This window comes from Phaseolus vulgaris, chromosome 10 (genome assembly GCF_000499845.2).
Source record: "Phaseolus vulgaris cultivar G19833 chromosome 10, P. vulgaris v2.0, whole genome shotgun sequence".
In the NCBI taxonomy this organism is placed as follows: Eukaryota; Viridiplantae; Streptophyta; class Magnoliopsida; order Fabales; family Fabaceae; genus Phaseolus; species Phaseolus vulgaris.
In genome coordinates, this window is record NC_023750.2 from 12,240,070 (window position 1) to 12,257,010 (window position 16,941).

The 16,941-nt window shown below is 37.0% G+C and overlaps 1 protein-coding gene across 5 annotated transcripts; it reads left to right on the forward strand.

Moving 5' to 3' along the window:
• Positions 1–560: 560 nt before the first annotated feature.
• On the forward strand, positions 561–16,242 carry LOC137818335 (uncharacterized). Of its 5 annotated transcripts, none has more exons than XM_068621685.1 (3): positions 561–1,637; positions 8,554–8,649; positions 15,769–16,242. In XM_068621685.1, exons 1-2 carry the CDS (start codon positions 759–761, stop codon positions 8,605–8,607), a joined length of 933 nt encoding a protein of 310 aa, XP_068477786.1. In that variant the 5' UTR covers positions 561–758; the 3' UTR covers positions 8,608–8,649; positions 15,769–16,242. The 5 variants fall into 5 exon arrangements, with proteins under 5 accessions (XP_068477786.1, XP_068477785.1, XP_068477784.1 ...); XM_068621684.1 differs by having other exon boundaries at positions 581–1,637; positions 15,844–16,242; XM_068621683.1 differs by having other exon boundaries at positions 581–1,637; positions 15,847–16,242.
• Positions 16,243–16,941: the final 699 nt, after the last annotated feature.

The following is a 16,941-nucleotide window of genomic DNA, read 5'->3' on the forward strand; positions in this document are numbered from 1 at the left end:
TGTTGCTTTTTCAATTGTAAAAAATAAGGCAAATATCTTCTCTCAATGTGGTTGAAGATACTATAGAGCCATTTGTAACAAAAACATTAGTAGAAATTATAGGGTGATACGATAAAGCCATTTGTAATAAAAACATTAGTAGAAATTATAGGGTAAAACCTAAAAAAGCGATTGCTTTTTGAGAGGAGAAACTAGAAAAAGAAAAAGAAAACTAAAAGAGTGATTGCTTCGAGAGAAGAAATCAGAAAAAGAATAAATGCAGAGAGAGTGGAGAGAGAAAATGATAAGATGAGAACTGCGTGACCGTGTGAGAGAAATGAGAACGATAAAATAATTTAATTATTGAAATATATAATACTTATTTTTAGTGTAAAATAATTTCATACGATTATCTAATTCCAAATCATTACATTCAGTAAGTTGTTGATTTATATAGTAATTATTTTATAAATTATATGAACAATAATTTGTGATAGAATTATAATTTACCAATACAAAATGATTATATTTTAAATTATTTCATTAAATGTTTAAAACAGTTAACGAAATATAAGATTTACGAAACTATTGTGACATTTTTGTAAGAATTTCAATTAACAGATTAAATTGTGAATACAATATAGCATAAAAAAAGAATCACCAGAAAGTGTCTTCGTATCACCGTTTCTTGAATCTGTACTGGTAAAGTAAAACAGACTCAAACTCTCTACTGTGAATAAAGATCCCTTGTTCGCACCAATCTCTCTCTCAGCGCCGCCATGGACGATCCACCATTGCAGAAGATCGCGATTTCCGGCCCCACACTCGCATCCCTCATCCAGCGCTTCTCCACTTCCCCCTCCGCCATCCACGGCCTCCTCTTCGGCCACATCACCCACCTTCCCATCACACTCTCCGACGACTCTTCCTCCGCCGCCCCCACCCTCCTCGCCACCGTCACTGGCTTCCTCTGCTCCCCCTCCTTCCACGACTCCTCCGGCGCCGTCCTCCCCTCCGCCGTCCTCCCCCACTCCTCCCTTCTTGGCTGGTTCTCCGCCCGCCGCCGCTCCGCCCTCCGCCCCTCCATGCGCGAGTTCTCCGTCACCTCCTCCCTCTCCTCTCTCTCTCAATTCTCTTCCTCAATTGATAACTCAAACCCAAACCTAAACTCAAATTCCCCTGAACAACCTTCTCTATTCCCTCCCTGCGTCTTCCTCCTCCTAGCTTCCCCTCCCTTCGACCACGCGCCCTCCTCGTTCGTGCACACGCACGAGTACCGCGCATTCCAGTTCTGCACTGGGCCCCAGTGCTTCGAGCCCCGCTCCCTCGACGTCATCAACATTGGCCCTGCCTTCCGCGGCCACTACGGCGCTTTCAGCCCCAACTCGCGGCTCCCCGCGCTCGACTGCGGACCCCGCGGCTCCCCGATGGATGACGGTGGCGACGAGAGGCTGGCAGGGATGAAGCAGGCCGCCAAGGACCAGAGGGAGCTCGACGGGTGTGCCGAGGGGTTTGAGGTTGGGAGGTTGAGCAGAATGGTTGGGTCTGATGCTAGGAGCTACACCGAGGGTTTGGAGGAGTTGTATCAGAAAATGCTTGTTAAGATTCAGAATTTGACCAGCTTGGTGGACGAGAGTTCTGCTATGGTTCTTCAGCAGGTGACATTACTATTAGACTTTAGTTTTCATGCATCTAATTAAGTTTGCATTGTCAATCAATTGTTAACTGTGCTTGTGTTTTGATTTCAATTGGAACACCAGACCCACTTTCAGTTTCCATTGTACACTATGCCAATATGTTTGATAGCTTTTTTTTCAGATGTAGTTAGAAGTAAAATTTACCTTGAGTTAAATGCTAAACTGAGTTGCTTTTTAATTCAATTGCGGTTGAGTTCAGCCGAACTTAATTTCCTAACTAAAGTCCAAACGCACTTTTATAAACTTATAATGTGCCTGTCTGGGTATTGATGGAGATCCTAGGGACCCAATTATAATGTGCCTGAAACCGTCGTTAAAAAGAACGAAATGACGACGGTCTTAACCAGTGTTATCAATATTGGATAATGGAAATTATTGGAGACTCTAAAAATCCTTTATAAAGTTATAACAGATACCATAACGGGTTATGTCGGAAGCATTGCGGAACCATAACTAATAATAATATTATGTTTAGAATATTACTAGGTTGCTATGTTGTGTATAGAATATTACTAGGTTAACTTATAATATTTTAATTGGGTTGGGTATGACACGACTCAATTTAATTTAGGGTTTTTTTTGCAGTTATTAGGTTTAGTCACAACAATTGGTTGGTTGCTGTTATTAGGTTAACATTTTAACATTTTATTTGGACCAAGTATGGTATGACCCAATTCTTCTTAGATTTTTGTTGTTGCATTGCAGTTTTTGTTTTAGCATACCATAAGTCATGCTGTCAACTGTATGGATTATTGTTAATATTTCAATTGGGCCAGGTATTATGTGGCCCAATTCATTTTAGGTCAGCTATTGTTAGGGTTCCTCACTCACACACAACATCACTGCCGTCGCCGCACGCCGTCATTAGAACTGCGCGCCGCCTCAACCAGCCTCATTCTTTCCTTTTTCGCTATCTCCGTTCACCGTTAGCATCTGTTAGGAACCAAGAAAATGACACCCAAAAATAGGTCAAGAACACCAAAATCTACTGAATAATTTTCTGTATTAATAATTCTGCACTTTACATTCCGAATGCCCACAAAGGAAAATATTATTCCTTTTACACAGGATTTCCATGTCTATCAAACTGAATACACAAAAACATACCATTCACTAAACCGGTTGGTCTTTATTTAAAGACCACTAACCGCTATTAACTACTACTAACCACCACTAATCGCTACTAACTACTACTAACCACTACTAACCGCCTTTATTTTTTATTTTTTCTATAATATACCTTCCAAATTTTATTCTTATTTTGTGTCCTAACATTACTCCCTTCGGACAAAACAACCTTGTCCTCAAGGTTAAATTCTGGAAACTGTTCCTAAATGGTTTTCACATCCTCCCATGTCGTCGTGTCCCTACCCCCCTCATTCCACTTTATTAAGATCTGTGAGATGGATGCTTCTTCTCCTCTTCTTCCTCATCTACATTGTCCTCCATCTGCTACAACAACCCCTGATTCTCCTTTGTTGGGCCTCCCTCATCCTCTGCACATATAATTACCCTCAAATTCTTCTCTGGACAGCGATGTCCTGGACTGTACGCCCCTCCACAGTGGAAGCATCTTCCTTCTTCCCTTCGTCTCACATACTCCGGATAAGGGAGTGTCCTGGAACCCTTGTTCCTTGATCCTTCTCTTGGCCGAAACTCTTTGCCGGAGGAAGCAGTCTCCATTCTCGCATTGCTAACCACACTAGACGTCATTGGCCCACTGTTTCCCCTATACACTTCAATAGTTCTACTACATATAGAATTGAAAAAGGAACACAATCAAGTGATGGTATGACTAACATTCTTTGGTAAGATTCTACGAGTAGCCACATGTAGTAATTGTTGCATTAGAACATGAAAATCATGAGACCTTAAGCCAATTAGTCTCAAATCATACATAAATACAAGACTCTTGATATTTGAAGAGTAGCCTTGTTGTACCTTAACACCTTTAAGACATTCACAAAAACTTGTTCTCTCCTACTCTGATAGAGTGTAACATGATGCATGTAAACATGTACGTTTAGCAACTTCTTGCGGTGTCAATCATCTCAGTCAAATTCAAATGAGCATTCACACTGTCCTTCGTCTTGCCTTTAATGTTGAGAAGTGTTCCAATTAAGTTATCACACACATTCTTTTTGCGTGCATTACATTTGTATAGTGACTCACATCTAACTTACAAAAATACGGAAGATAAACAAAATTAATTTCTTCCATATTTCAGTCACGATTTGCTTCTTTATTTTAGCAAAAACCACTTTAACATTTTTTACCTCACATAAATGTGTTAGTTAATGGAATGAGACAATTGTTATGTTCTTGGTGTCCATTAAAGGCTTTTATATGAGTGACATTGATTTAGAAATCTACGATGGTCAGGTTTCAATTGTTCATATTATGTGTTTTCTTCACAAACCGGACATGCTCTATAACCTTTCACACTATAACGTGACAAATTTTCATATGCAGGGAAGTCATTGATAGTACCAAATAACATTGTATGAATCTAGAATGATTCATTACCAAACCCATCAAACACTTTAACCCCTTCATCCCATAATAATTTCAAATCTTTAATCAATGGACTAAGATAAACACCTATGTCCTTTCCTGATTGTTTTGAACTAGAGATCATTATAAATAACATCATTTATTTGCGCTTCATGCACATACCTTGAGGTAAGTTATAAATGACCAGCAAAACAGACCTTTAATTATGATTGCTACTTGAATTTCGAAAAGGATTTATTCCATCACTAGCCAATCCAAGTCTTAAATTCCTTGATTCATTTCCAAACATAGGAAATTAAATTCCTTTTTCTTCTATTAGAAAGAATCAACTGGATGACGAAGTAGTCCATCACATTTCCTATCATCTGCGTGCCATCTCAGGCTTTTAACGTCATTTAGATTCACAAACATACGCTTTAGGCTTGGAATAATTGTAAGATACTATTGCAGGAGGACCATCCTTTGCGACTATATTATTATTCTCTGTTGACCATCTTTAGCCTCATAATGTGATAAGCTACACTTGGGACATCTTAACTCTTCAAACTCTTTTTTACATAAAATATAATCATTAGAACGTAAGTATCTTTTTATATTCCATACCCAATGGACAAAGTATCTTCTTTGTCTCATAATTTTGATTAGGTAGTGTATTCTCTTCTGGAAGCATTTCCTTCAACAACTGAAGCAATTCTGTGAAGTTTTTCTTTGTTCATCCATTTTCTTGCCTTCAAATTCATCAACCTTAACATTATTGATAATTGTGTGAAGTTAGTAGATATATTTTCAAACACCACTTCAACAAAGGATTCTGCTCCAACATCGTGAATCATGTTCTCTAATTTGTCGTTCATTGTCCAATCAACAAACTCCTCAGTTCAACGCACACTTGGTAAGTGTAACAATTCACCATGTCACGTCCGTGTTATATAATATATGAGAAATCCATCGTATAAAAGATGTTCTCTAATTTCGGAAACATTCAATTTGATGTTCTCCTATTTAAATAATTCACACAAGGACACCTCAATTTTACTCCGTTGTGATTACTATCGACATTACATTGTGCAAACTGTATAAATTCTTCCACACCTCACTTGTATGCGTGTAACCTCTCTTGTATGCGTCACTTACACATGGAGAATTAATCCAACTCCGATCCATTTAAATGTTTTATACGTACATTACTGGAATTATGTTTTGTACAATACATTTAAATCTCAGTTTTTTAATTAAAGGTATCACCCTATCCCATTCCAGAAGATTCAATTTTATAATAATTGAGTAGTACATAAACAATTCTACAAAATTTCAGCAATATTTCGCATTGGTCTTCGGTGACAATGAAAGTGGCGGCCAAAATCTTCACAATCAAATATGTACTAGAAGATCAACACAAAATGCAATGATCCAAATTTAAGTAGTAAAATATATGAAATTCGATTATAAGTTATGCACTAATCATCTCTTAAAAACTGATTACTCTTCCCAATTGTCCAAACGGACAATTCAAAATTCAATACAATTATTGTTTGTACACCCTCCATTAGCTTTTATATAAAGTTTATAAAGATCTAGAAACACTTTTAAAATTAGAGTACTACACAAGTTAATGTATTAAATCTCAAACGTGAAACTAAGGATCTCAATGAAAAGTATAACAAAAATTGGACATAATAATGCCTAAAACACGAACTTCAAAGCGTCTAATAATATTTGTCGGAGATTGAACACCCCTAGACTCAATACTAACACGGTCGACAAAAAGTGTTGCTAAATTAACAAAAACAATATAATCCTAAAAATACACTAAATACTATATAATTTAAAAATTAATAATTATTAACGAATTATAAATACAAAATAGAAATTTTAAAAAACTAACCTCGAAGGCGTGGGGTGGCGGGATGGACTTTGTGGTTCGATGGACTTCACGGTGCTGAGTGAACTTTATGGTGTGATGTGGTGTGGGAACTTCCAGTGCAGTGTGGAGGCCCTTTGGTGCGGTAGTTTGGAGAGCTTTAGTGGGCTGAAACTAGGGGTGGCTTCAATGCTGTGCGGTGGGGCGCTTCAGTACCTTGATCGAGGATGGAGGTAAGTGCGGTGAACAATGTAGGGGCTAGATAACAAAGAAGACGATGTTGGAGAAAAGAGGAGAAGAAGAAGAAGAAGAAACAATGCCTTAAACAAGGTATATGATGACGATTCCATATATTAACCGTCGTCGTTTTCTTAAATTCAATTTTTAATGCCGTTTCTTTGATTTTTAACGACGGTTTTTCCATGCAACCGTTGTCAATGCTGGTCCTCATGTCAACTGTCGTCAAAAGTTGGTTTTTATTATGAAAATGCCATTGTGTTTTCTTTTATGATTAGAAGCCTAAAACTGTCGTTAATCAAAGTCGTTATTTGCAGTTTTGTACTAGTGCACTACTAAATATAAAAGTCCATCTTTGGAATGATTGAGATACTAATTGTTGTTGTTGTCAATGTTGGACAACTATATTTATCATGTGATGATTGCGATTAGAATGTCATAGTGGTTGCTGTTAATGTTGAATGTTTGTTTGTTAGATGCCATGATGATGAATATCATAATGTTATGGTTGGTTAAATGTGGGGAATGTTAATTGACTAGAAGTATTATTGCTTTTGCTTAGGAATGTGTTTTTGTCAACTAGTGTGTTAAGTGAAGTTTTTGAGGTTTTAATTTAGGGGTTGACGCTGATTGATTGAAACTGATGTGGCTTGCTGCCATGGCCTGATGCATTGATGGGAATTGAGATGTTTTGGATGTAGTTTTGGGGTCTTGTAGAACTATTTTGTTGAGTTATTTTAATTAGAGTAATCAGTAGGACATGTTCGTGCCAGTGGAATAGCAGCTTCCCCATGCCTGAAGTCTGTGGCCATCGTGCATCGTGGGCCATGTTGCATGGACAAATTGCGAAAGATTGCACAGTTTAAGGGAGGTCTGATGCAATTTAGGATTAACCTAAGGGACTCAATTCCAAGCTGGGAAATGGGATCACTTATGTTTTTGTTTTTCTCATTAAGGATAAAAGGTTAACTTTCTGTTTTAACCTATGACCAATAACTTTCACTCCCCTCTATGAAATCAGCCCTTCCCTCTCATGCTTTGTCTCTCTATTTCACTCGGTGTTTCCTATGTGGCTTCCAGTGACACATCCAGCGGTTCTATGCAACCAACCAACCTGATCTGAAACTTATGCCACCTTAATTTAGGCGTTTTCTTTATTTTTAATCATGTATATTATATTCATCATGCTATACAAATCTACTTAGGGATCAAAATATCAGTCATCGTGATATCATTCTGCCACTATAGCGGTTTTGGGGGTGGCCTCTTTGCGCTGTTGTTTGCATGTGACTACCAAGTTTTTATTTCCTGCTGTTTACTTTCATGTCTAGCACCCATTATTTTTTTGTCCTTTATTTGACTTGCAGATACCGTGTGATTTACATTTGTGGTTATAATCATTCCTGGAATTCTTTTGTGTATCTTTGTCTTTCAGGTTTCAGTAACACATCTGGCTTAATGTTTAGACTTATTGTTTGTATTTTTGCTCAATGCTTTTAACCTATTTTTAAAATTTTGTTACTTTTCTGCATTTTGATGATTGATATATTTCTTCACGCATTACTCTTCTATTTTGAACTTCTTTTTTTTCTGCATTTTGTTTACTTTACCCTACCCTTTCAGTTTTTAATTTTCCTGCTAATTCATTATCTCCCATTAGTTTGTTTGCCTTTTATTCCAAGCATTTTGTTTTTGAGGACTTCTCTTCTGATCTGATTTGTATCTTCCATCTTTTCATTTTATTTCCCTACAACTTGTTTTGTGGTCATTATACTTTTCTTTCCAAGATATCTTTTACTGGATTGCGTGCATTTGTTTTTTTTGGTTATTTGTGTTGATTGTGTTTCTTTCCCTTTATTTCCCTTCATTTCTCCCCTTTCATCATTGTAGTTTTATTTTTAGTTTTTTGTATTTTCCCACCATTTTAATCTTGTCAATTTCTTTTCCTGACAGTTTACATTAGCTGTTCTATTGCCTAGTTCCTACACGTTTCCTTTATGTTTGATATATATTTGCCAATTTGACATGCAATGATCAATCAATATTTACATTCATTAGTCGTCTCAATGAGAAACACTTTTCAAGATTAATGCACAGCTTGAAAACCTGCATGAAGTGGAAAGGATTTAGACTAAATTAGTTTGGTTGCTGTGAGGATTGAAAAATAGTAATATATTTGTTTCTGTACCTGTCTGCCTGATAGAAAATTATTGAATTTTATTAAGTCAACTCATGCTTGATTTTTCTTTTATCAACTTTGAACAGGAAAATCATAATAGGAAGTTAAAACACAAAATTTTTAGATCTGCTGCAGAATAACTACTTGTGTCAAATATGGTGACCCCTTCTTTTTTTGTTCAGGTAAGAATTCCGTTTTAGCTGAATTTTGATTTTAAGCAATCTTGTTGAACTAAATAAGTAATTCCATCTACCAAAGGAAAATACAGCAGAGCTGTTATATTCTGCAAGTGGTTTATCACTCTATTTATACTAGATTTGCTGTAGTAGGCCTCGTTCCTAAGAATGTTTTCCAGTTTGCACAAGTGAAACTGCATATAAGTTCCACTTCCATATATCCAGGACCTTTCTGCTAAACATCTAAAGCTTTACATAAAATATATACTTTAGATTTCAACTTATATAATATGCAATTTCATGAAATTTATTGGTGTGTGAACTTCGCCTTTGAAACTGTTCATGTTTTAGGTTCTTATTCAGCTATTAAAGTCTCACTTCAAGGAAATAAACCCTCCTATGTTGGACATATATGATCACTCATACTCTAAAGCTTGTTACTTAATACAAACTTTGACATCTCCTAGCACAACAATCCTTGAATATGAAAATATTAATTATGATATTTAACACTTATATGGTTTAAATGTTTTAGTGCCTGTGAAATATATCTCAATATTTGTATGTCGAATTTATGCTTTTGTACGTAGACACTAAAACATGCACACTTTTATAATAATAATAATAATTTTTTAATGTATATATATGCTTATACCTTTTGTCCTTATATTATGAAATCTATTGTCAATTGTCATTTTGTGTTATATTGGGTTTATAGACAGTGTCCATCTCTATGCTTCATAAGTTTGCACTTTTTATTATTTCATTTGCCTTTACTCATTAAATCTTTTGTTTCAAATTATCAATACAAGAACTCTCTTGTGTATAATATTCAAAGTTGTGTTTCAGAGACCAAGTATAACGATCTTCCATATAACTTGGTTCATTTGTGACCTATGAAGATTGGACATGGGGACATAACTAAATTAAAAATCATAGGGCATGGGGACATTGTTAGCCAGCCAAAATAAACCTTTAGGTCCGAAGACTAGTATTTTTCCTTAGATTGGTAACAGGCCCAGTTGAAAGAAGAAGATTGAATATATTTATGAATTTATTTACAAATGAGATTACAGTCTAAATTTATAGAGTATTTACAACTTAATTAAGGAAATAAATAATAAGTAATTAAAGCAAGAAATAATAAGTAATTAAAGTTATACAAAATAGAAAACAGAATCTGCACTACTTATGGAATAATTATCTCCTAATTACGCAACACTTTCTCAAGCTGGTGAATGTAGATCTATTAGGGCTTGCAAGTAAGATCTTTGAACTGTTTTGTGGGAAGTCCTTTAGTGAACATATCCGCCAATTGGAGTTTTGAAGGGATGTACTCGGTGACTATAAGACCATTATCCAACTTCTCCTTAAAGAAATGTTGGTCTATCTCTACGTCCTTTGTTCGGTCATGTTGAACTGGATTGTGTGCAATACTAATGGTGGACTTATTATCACACGCCAAACCCATAGGATCTTCATATTTTGTTGAGGTCATCGAGTATGACCTTTATCTATAATAGTTCACAAACCCCTTGAGCCATGACTCTAAATTTTGCCTCTGCACTTGATCTTGCAACTACATTTTGTTTCTTGCTCCTCCATGTCACTATATTTCCACCCAAGAACATGCAATAGCTTGTGGTGGATCTCCTATCAACAATTGATTCTGTATAGTCAACATCAGTATATACTTTCATGGATAAGTTTTTCCGTTTTTTTGAATAGCAATCATTTCCCAAAGAGGCTTTTAAGTACTGAATAATTCTATTTATTGCGTGCAAGTGTCTTTCTCTTGGATCATGCATGAAGTGGCTAACCATACTAAATGCATAGGCTATGTCTAGCCTAATGTGTGATAAATAGATGAGTTTTCCCACAAGTCTTTGTTATTGTGTCTATCCAAGATCTCTGTTCGATAACAATTTCCCGCCGGTCCTTGTAACTCTTTAGGCAACTTGGGTTGAACTTCGTGCAGCCCCACCGCCAGCTTGAGTTGAGACACATGGAACATTGGGTGTATTCGAGTCGTGTCTGGTAGCTGAAGTTTAAAGGCCATTGAACAACCACTGCTACAACCAGGAAAGGACCATAGTACTTGACAACCAACTTCGGATGCAGTCGGTTAGGCATCGATAGTTGCCGATGTGGCCTAATTTTTAAATATACCATATCCCCCACTTTAATTCAAGATGGTGTTCTGTGGCGGTTGGCGAAATTGGACATTTGATCCTGCGCCCTGAAATTTAAGCTGTGCTAGGGTTTCATCCCGGTTCATTAAATCTTGCTCCTACTTTTCTACCATAGTCTCTCCTGGAACAAAACTTGCCAACGATGGAGGTGGTCGTCCATACACTACGTCAAATGGTGTACATTTCGTTGCCCAATGATAGCTAGTGTTGTACCAGTACTCTGCCCAAGGAAGGAAAGTCGCCCATATCTTCGGTTGTTTTGAACTAAAACACCGTAAATATGTTTCTAGCGTTCTATTCAAAACATTTGTTTGACCGTCTGTTTTGGGGTGATATGCCGTGCTCATCTTCAACGTCGTTCCTTTTAACTTAAATAATTATTTCCAAAACAGGCTTAGAAATGTTGAATCTCTGTTACTAACGATAGACGTTGGAATACCATGCAGTCTCACTATCTCCTTCACAGGTACCTCTACGATCGTTTTAGTCGAATATGGGTGTTTAAGAGCAATAAAATGACCATACTTAGGCGATCTACAACCACCAAAATTGCGTCCTTCCCACATGATTTCGAAAGCCCGATAATGAAATCCATGCTCAGCTCCTCCCAAACCGCGTTCGGAATCGGTAGTGGCTGAAGCAGTTGTTGTGGCGAACAAGCTTGATATTTATTTTGCTGGCACACCGTACATGCATGGACATAGTCAGTGACAACCTTCTTCATGCTCATCCAATACAACGACTATCCTATTCTTTTGTACGCATGAAAGATTCTTGAGTGTCCACCCAAAGGCGTAGTTTGGTACCCGTGTAGTGACGTAGGAATCCAACTCGAGGACGCTGATAACACCAGTCGCCCCTTATAATGTCAGTCTCCCACTTTCCAGGGTATAATTCCCGTGTGCCTTAGGATTGCTTTTTAACTCCTCCATGATCTTTTTCAATATCAGGTCCTGCTTATTTTCTTTCACTAATTCAATATCCCTCCAATAGGGTATGGACAAAACATTGATTTCCACCACTCTTTCTTCCTTTTCCTCCAATCTTCGTGACAGAGCGTCTGCCAACCTATTGGATGCTCAAAGTCATACCCTAAAAGTTTGGCTAGCCAATTTTGTTGGTTCTGGGTCGTAATTCTTTGTTCTAGGAGGTACCTCAAACTCTTTTGGTTAGGTTAGACTGTGAACTTTCGTCCCAACAGGTATGGTCTCCAATGCTGAATGGCTAATACCAAAGCCATTAGTTCCTTTTTGTAAATTGACTTTGTTAGAGAAGTCTCGGCCAAAGCTTTACTGGAAAAAGCAATTGGCTGTGGTATTCGCAGCAAAGGTTGCTGTTTTCGAGGTTTACCTTTCGGTACCCTTTGGAATCTCTCTGGCCTCGGGGGAATAACAGCAAGCACGAAGAGCTCGCCCTCGACAATGCCGTTTTGGCGGATAACGCCAAAGCGAAGGCCGTTAGAGATGACGACGAGGGTGACATATCAAAACGCAGAAATTGGGTTTTGAAGATTTTGCACGTGAAGTCCGTGTGGGAGGGGAAACAGCGCGGTGAAGGGGAGGTTGCAGTTACTGATCAAACTCAAAGCAATTACGATGGGGAGGAAGTGTGTGAATGTGATGCTTGCGGGGTTGAGGAAGATGACGATTACGACACAGTAGAGGCTGAGTTTGATAGAGGCTCCTTTTCCCGAATGCTTCGAAGGGTATCGTTAGCAGAATCTAGATTGTATGCTTAGATGTCGCACTCCTCGCTTCTGCTCTCCCTGTCGGCGGCGGCGACGACCTCCGCCAGAAGGTCTCCAACCTCGCCAGAGAGACATCAAGCTCACCCAGTTTAGAGTACCTTCTCTCTGTACGTCCTTTTTTAAAACTCAAATCCCATCTCTCCATGCCAAATAAGCACCTCTCTCTACCACATAAACAACACTTGACGTCGTAAGATGAGACTTAACGGAAAGGACGAATTTGTATACATTTTAAAAAACATAAGGACCAAATTGGTTTTTTAAAATATCACTATACTAAATTAAATATTGACCCTAAATGTAGGGACGAATAAGGTAATTATACCATTATTTAAAGAAAAAGTAGTCATCTCTTCCATCAATCCTGTATATAGTGCGACTTATGATAATAATGATAGTGAAGATGAAGTTGAAATTTCCACAACTGGTAATGATAAGGGGGAAATAGTGGTGGAAAAAAAAGGAGAAATGGATATGTTTTATAGAAATTCAGATGCTGCAATAGAGAAGAGAACAAAAGAAAAACTAAGGCAAACTAATATCAAAGAAGCATGTGACCAAAATTTAAAGGCATCAGTCGTCAATATATTGTTAGATTTAGGTACTAAGTAGGTTTGTCATTCAACCTTATGATTGTTGAATTTTCAAGATATGATTGTTGCTATAGGCAATGTAGTCAAACTCGTAACTCGTAAGAGAATTGGAGAGGAGATAAAAGATCATAACTTGAGAGTCGTAATTCGACTCGTAAGAGTTACTAATAGTGTTATAATATATATTTATAGTGTTACAATATATACTTATAGATAAATTAAAGAAAAGTATGATGTCAATTAAAATTATTGGGAACTTATAGTATTTTAAATGGGACAAATAATGCCCAAATAAATTTAGGATTTTAAATTAATAGTATTGCTCACTTACTCTTGCTACTACAAAATACTTATCCAATGACTTAATTTGAATTAGGGTTGCAATAGACAGGATATTAAAATTGGGCCAAGGCCTAAATGTTTGAATTAGGTTTTAGGGTTTATTTTGGGCAGCAACTCTTCATTTCCACCGAACGTCATCCCCTTTAATCTCTTCATTTTCCGCCATGGTCACAGCCTCACTAGAGCGTGCCACCGCCGCCGCCACTGCACAAGACCATCGAAGCCGCCGGTGCAAAACCTCATTCTCTATGCTAGAGCAACCAAGTTCCATTTTTCTTGGCCAAAAAGGGCTGCGCAGGAGTCATGATCCAGGATTGACAACCTCTGTCTCCGATCCATTGGTCCGCGCGACGACTCCATCCGATCCTCTCCGATTTTGATCTGCTGGCTGAGTCACCTCGGCTGGCCTTCCAAACTCGCTGACTCGTGTGAGTATGCGAGTAAACTCGTGTTTTTGACTACATTGGCTATAGGTGCTTATGGACCTAATTTGTCGGTTCCTACTTATCATGAAAATGGTGTTCTACTTCTCAACAAGTACAACTATTTCATTGCCCTCAAACACCAATATACAACAAAAACTTAAGCTTAGGTGTCTGTGAAGGAGAGTGTTTGACTACATGGTATCCCATTTTCTATTGAGACCCAATTTTAGTGAGCGACTTTCTTAAAGAATTTTTTGAGTTGCAAGGTATTCAATTGAAGATGAGTACAAAATATCACCCTTAGTCAAATGGCCAAAAATTGAGGTGAACTTGGGGACCTTTTTTAGATGATTTATTTTTTATTAGCAAAAGTCACGGGTGTTGTGGGTCCATTTTGTAAAGTATTGGTACAATACTAATTTCCATGCGTCCACGAGTTTTACACCATTTGAGGTAGACTATGGAAGGCCTCCGTCAATTATTACGTGATTTCTTCCAGAAGAAACAAGGGTGGAAGCCATACATCATGAAATACATAGTGAACTACTCAATGGAGACAAAACTCTCAAACAATTAAATCAACATTTGCTATATGGCTGACAAAAGAGTCGAGAACACCATTTGAGGTAGATTATGGAAGGCCTCCCTCAATTATTACGTGATTTCTTTTGGAAGAAACAAGGGTGGAAGCCATGCATCATGAAATACCGTGTGAACTACTCAATGGAGATAACTCTCAAACAATTAAATCAACATTTGCTATATGGCTGACAATAAAAGGGTCGAGAAGATTTTCAATATCGAAGAATGAGTATTTCTCAAGCTGAGAGCCAATAAGCAACAGACCCTTAATTGTAAAATTTGCCCCAAGCAAGCTCCCAAGTATTATGGTCCTCTTGGGATCATGGGCACGGTTGGTCAAGTGGCTTACAAGCTTTTATTTCCTCCTGGCTTGTGCTTATATCCCGTGTTCCATGTGTCCCTTTCTGAAAATGCTGTGGGCAATTATTAAACCTAATCAAGAGAGAGACTCGGATAATCAAGAAGTGAGACTTACAAATTTTTTATTTTCAATAAAATTTAACCAATAATAGAAAGTGTTCATGAGATTGTTATTGACATTTCTCTTCTCAATTTAGGAAGTGTGGTTGAATCATTAATTGAGAATCTAAATTTTGCTCATTTTAGTTTCGCACCGGAAACATGAGTATGGTACCATGTCTTGATGTTCTGTTACTGTATTTTTGGGTATGCTGTTCATGTTCAAACTTAATGGGTATTTGGACAAACCTTCTCTTTGAAGACCTTTTCTGCTACTTCTAGCTTTCCTGTGTGAAAGAGATCTTTTTTGTTCTTTAGTTGATAGATGCCCAATATAGGGGAGGTTTAAACTTGGTACGATGGTACTTTTGTTTCATCATCATCATCATCTCTCAGCCCCCTTTTTTGTTTTTACTGTCAATTTATATTGGAACACTTACCTAATAATATCATTATAATGGTAAAACATGTGGTTTTATTTTATTGGAAAATAAACTAATGCTATTGATATTGAGAATAATTCAGTATCGTACTTTTGCAATCTAAGTGTCCAGTTTTAGTGGGCTTATTCTAGTGGTGATCTCTATAACAGCATGAAACAACAGGGAGACTTTATTGCATAGCTCACCAGGCTTCTGTGTATGAAGAGCTGATCATAAACTATTAAAGCATGACAATCGTATGTTTCTGTAAAACAATGACCATAGAAAACTTTGTAAAATCATTTTTATGTCCTGCAATAATCTCTCACTGTGTATTAAGTAGCTTCATGTTCTCAATGCTAGGGTTAGAGAAAATAAATTTTAAACTTCATTTGGTCAATCATCGATGATAACAAGCTTGTATCATTTGTGGCACAGCAGAGAAGATTAGCTATGGACATTTCAGCGTTCTGTGCCTGATCTGGATCAACAGTTTCTTCTAGTCACTTTAAAAATGACTTTGCTGTAGGGACCTTTTGGTGATCATGTGGTATATGCTGTCCAGATATTGTAGATGATGTAATGTACTTTTTTTGATGACTCTTCAAGCTGAAGAAGGTAGTAATTGTGCAGAGCAGTTTTGAATGATGTGAACCTTCTCCATACAAAAACAATTAGATATTTTTCTCTTCGCTACCTTTTAAGCTTTAGTTGTTGTCTCATGTCGTGTTCAGAAGGTTTTACAAGAGAGAAATGAGGCGATATTGTTAATAGTTGCAAACTTAGTATTCTACTCCTTGTACAAGACGTTTGTGAAATGCATACCTTTGAAAAGCATCTTTTCCAGCGGTTAATAATTTCCATCGGTTAGTGGAGTGGCGATATTTTCCTCATGAAGATATGTCCTATTGTTGTTTCGGTAGATTGTCTACATCAATTGTTAGTTCTTCACTTTATTAATTGGATGTTTCTTTCTGCGCTTTATAAGTTGTCACTCCACATTCATCTTAGAATGAGTTTTTCTGAATATATTCTTTATATTTCGGATACGGAAAGCCCATTCTCGGTATAGGAAGTTGAATCAAAATTCCTTTCGGGACTTTTGATGCCCATTTGTCCTATTTTTGGAATTCAAATATTTTTACCAACTTCATTTCATTATTAAGATGGGTGAAATAAGTGTTTGGTGCATCCCCAATCAATATTAGTTAAGACTTGCATCAGCTTAAAATGCTAAACTAATTGTATGATTTTTTGTGTTTGTATTTGGTTGGATTTTGTTTCCTAAATTATATTTATAAATCAATTTTATACTGATAAATTATTTGATCGAGTGATCTAACTGATAATAGGAAAATTTCGAAATAATTTTTATTTATGCAAGACAAATGGTTATGTATTTACAGTTAATAAAAAATTATGCTCGAGCAAGTTGAAAAAGGGAGAACTACTATTTATGAATTTTGATTATAGACTTATAATCGAGTTTATTTATGTTTTTGAAAAATTAACTGAAAATTGCTTGATAACACTACG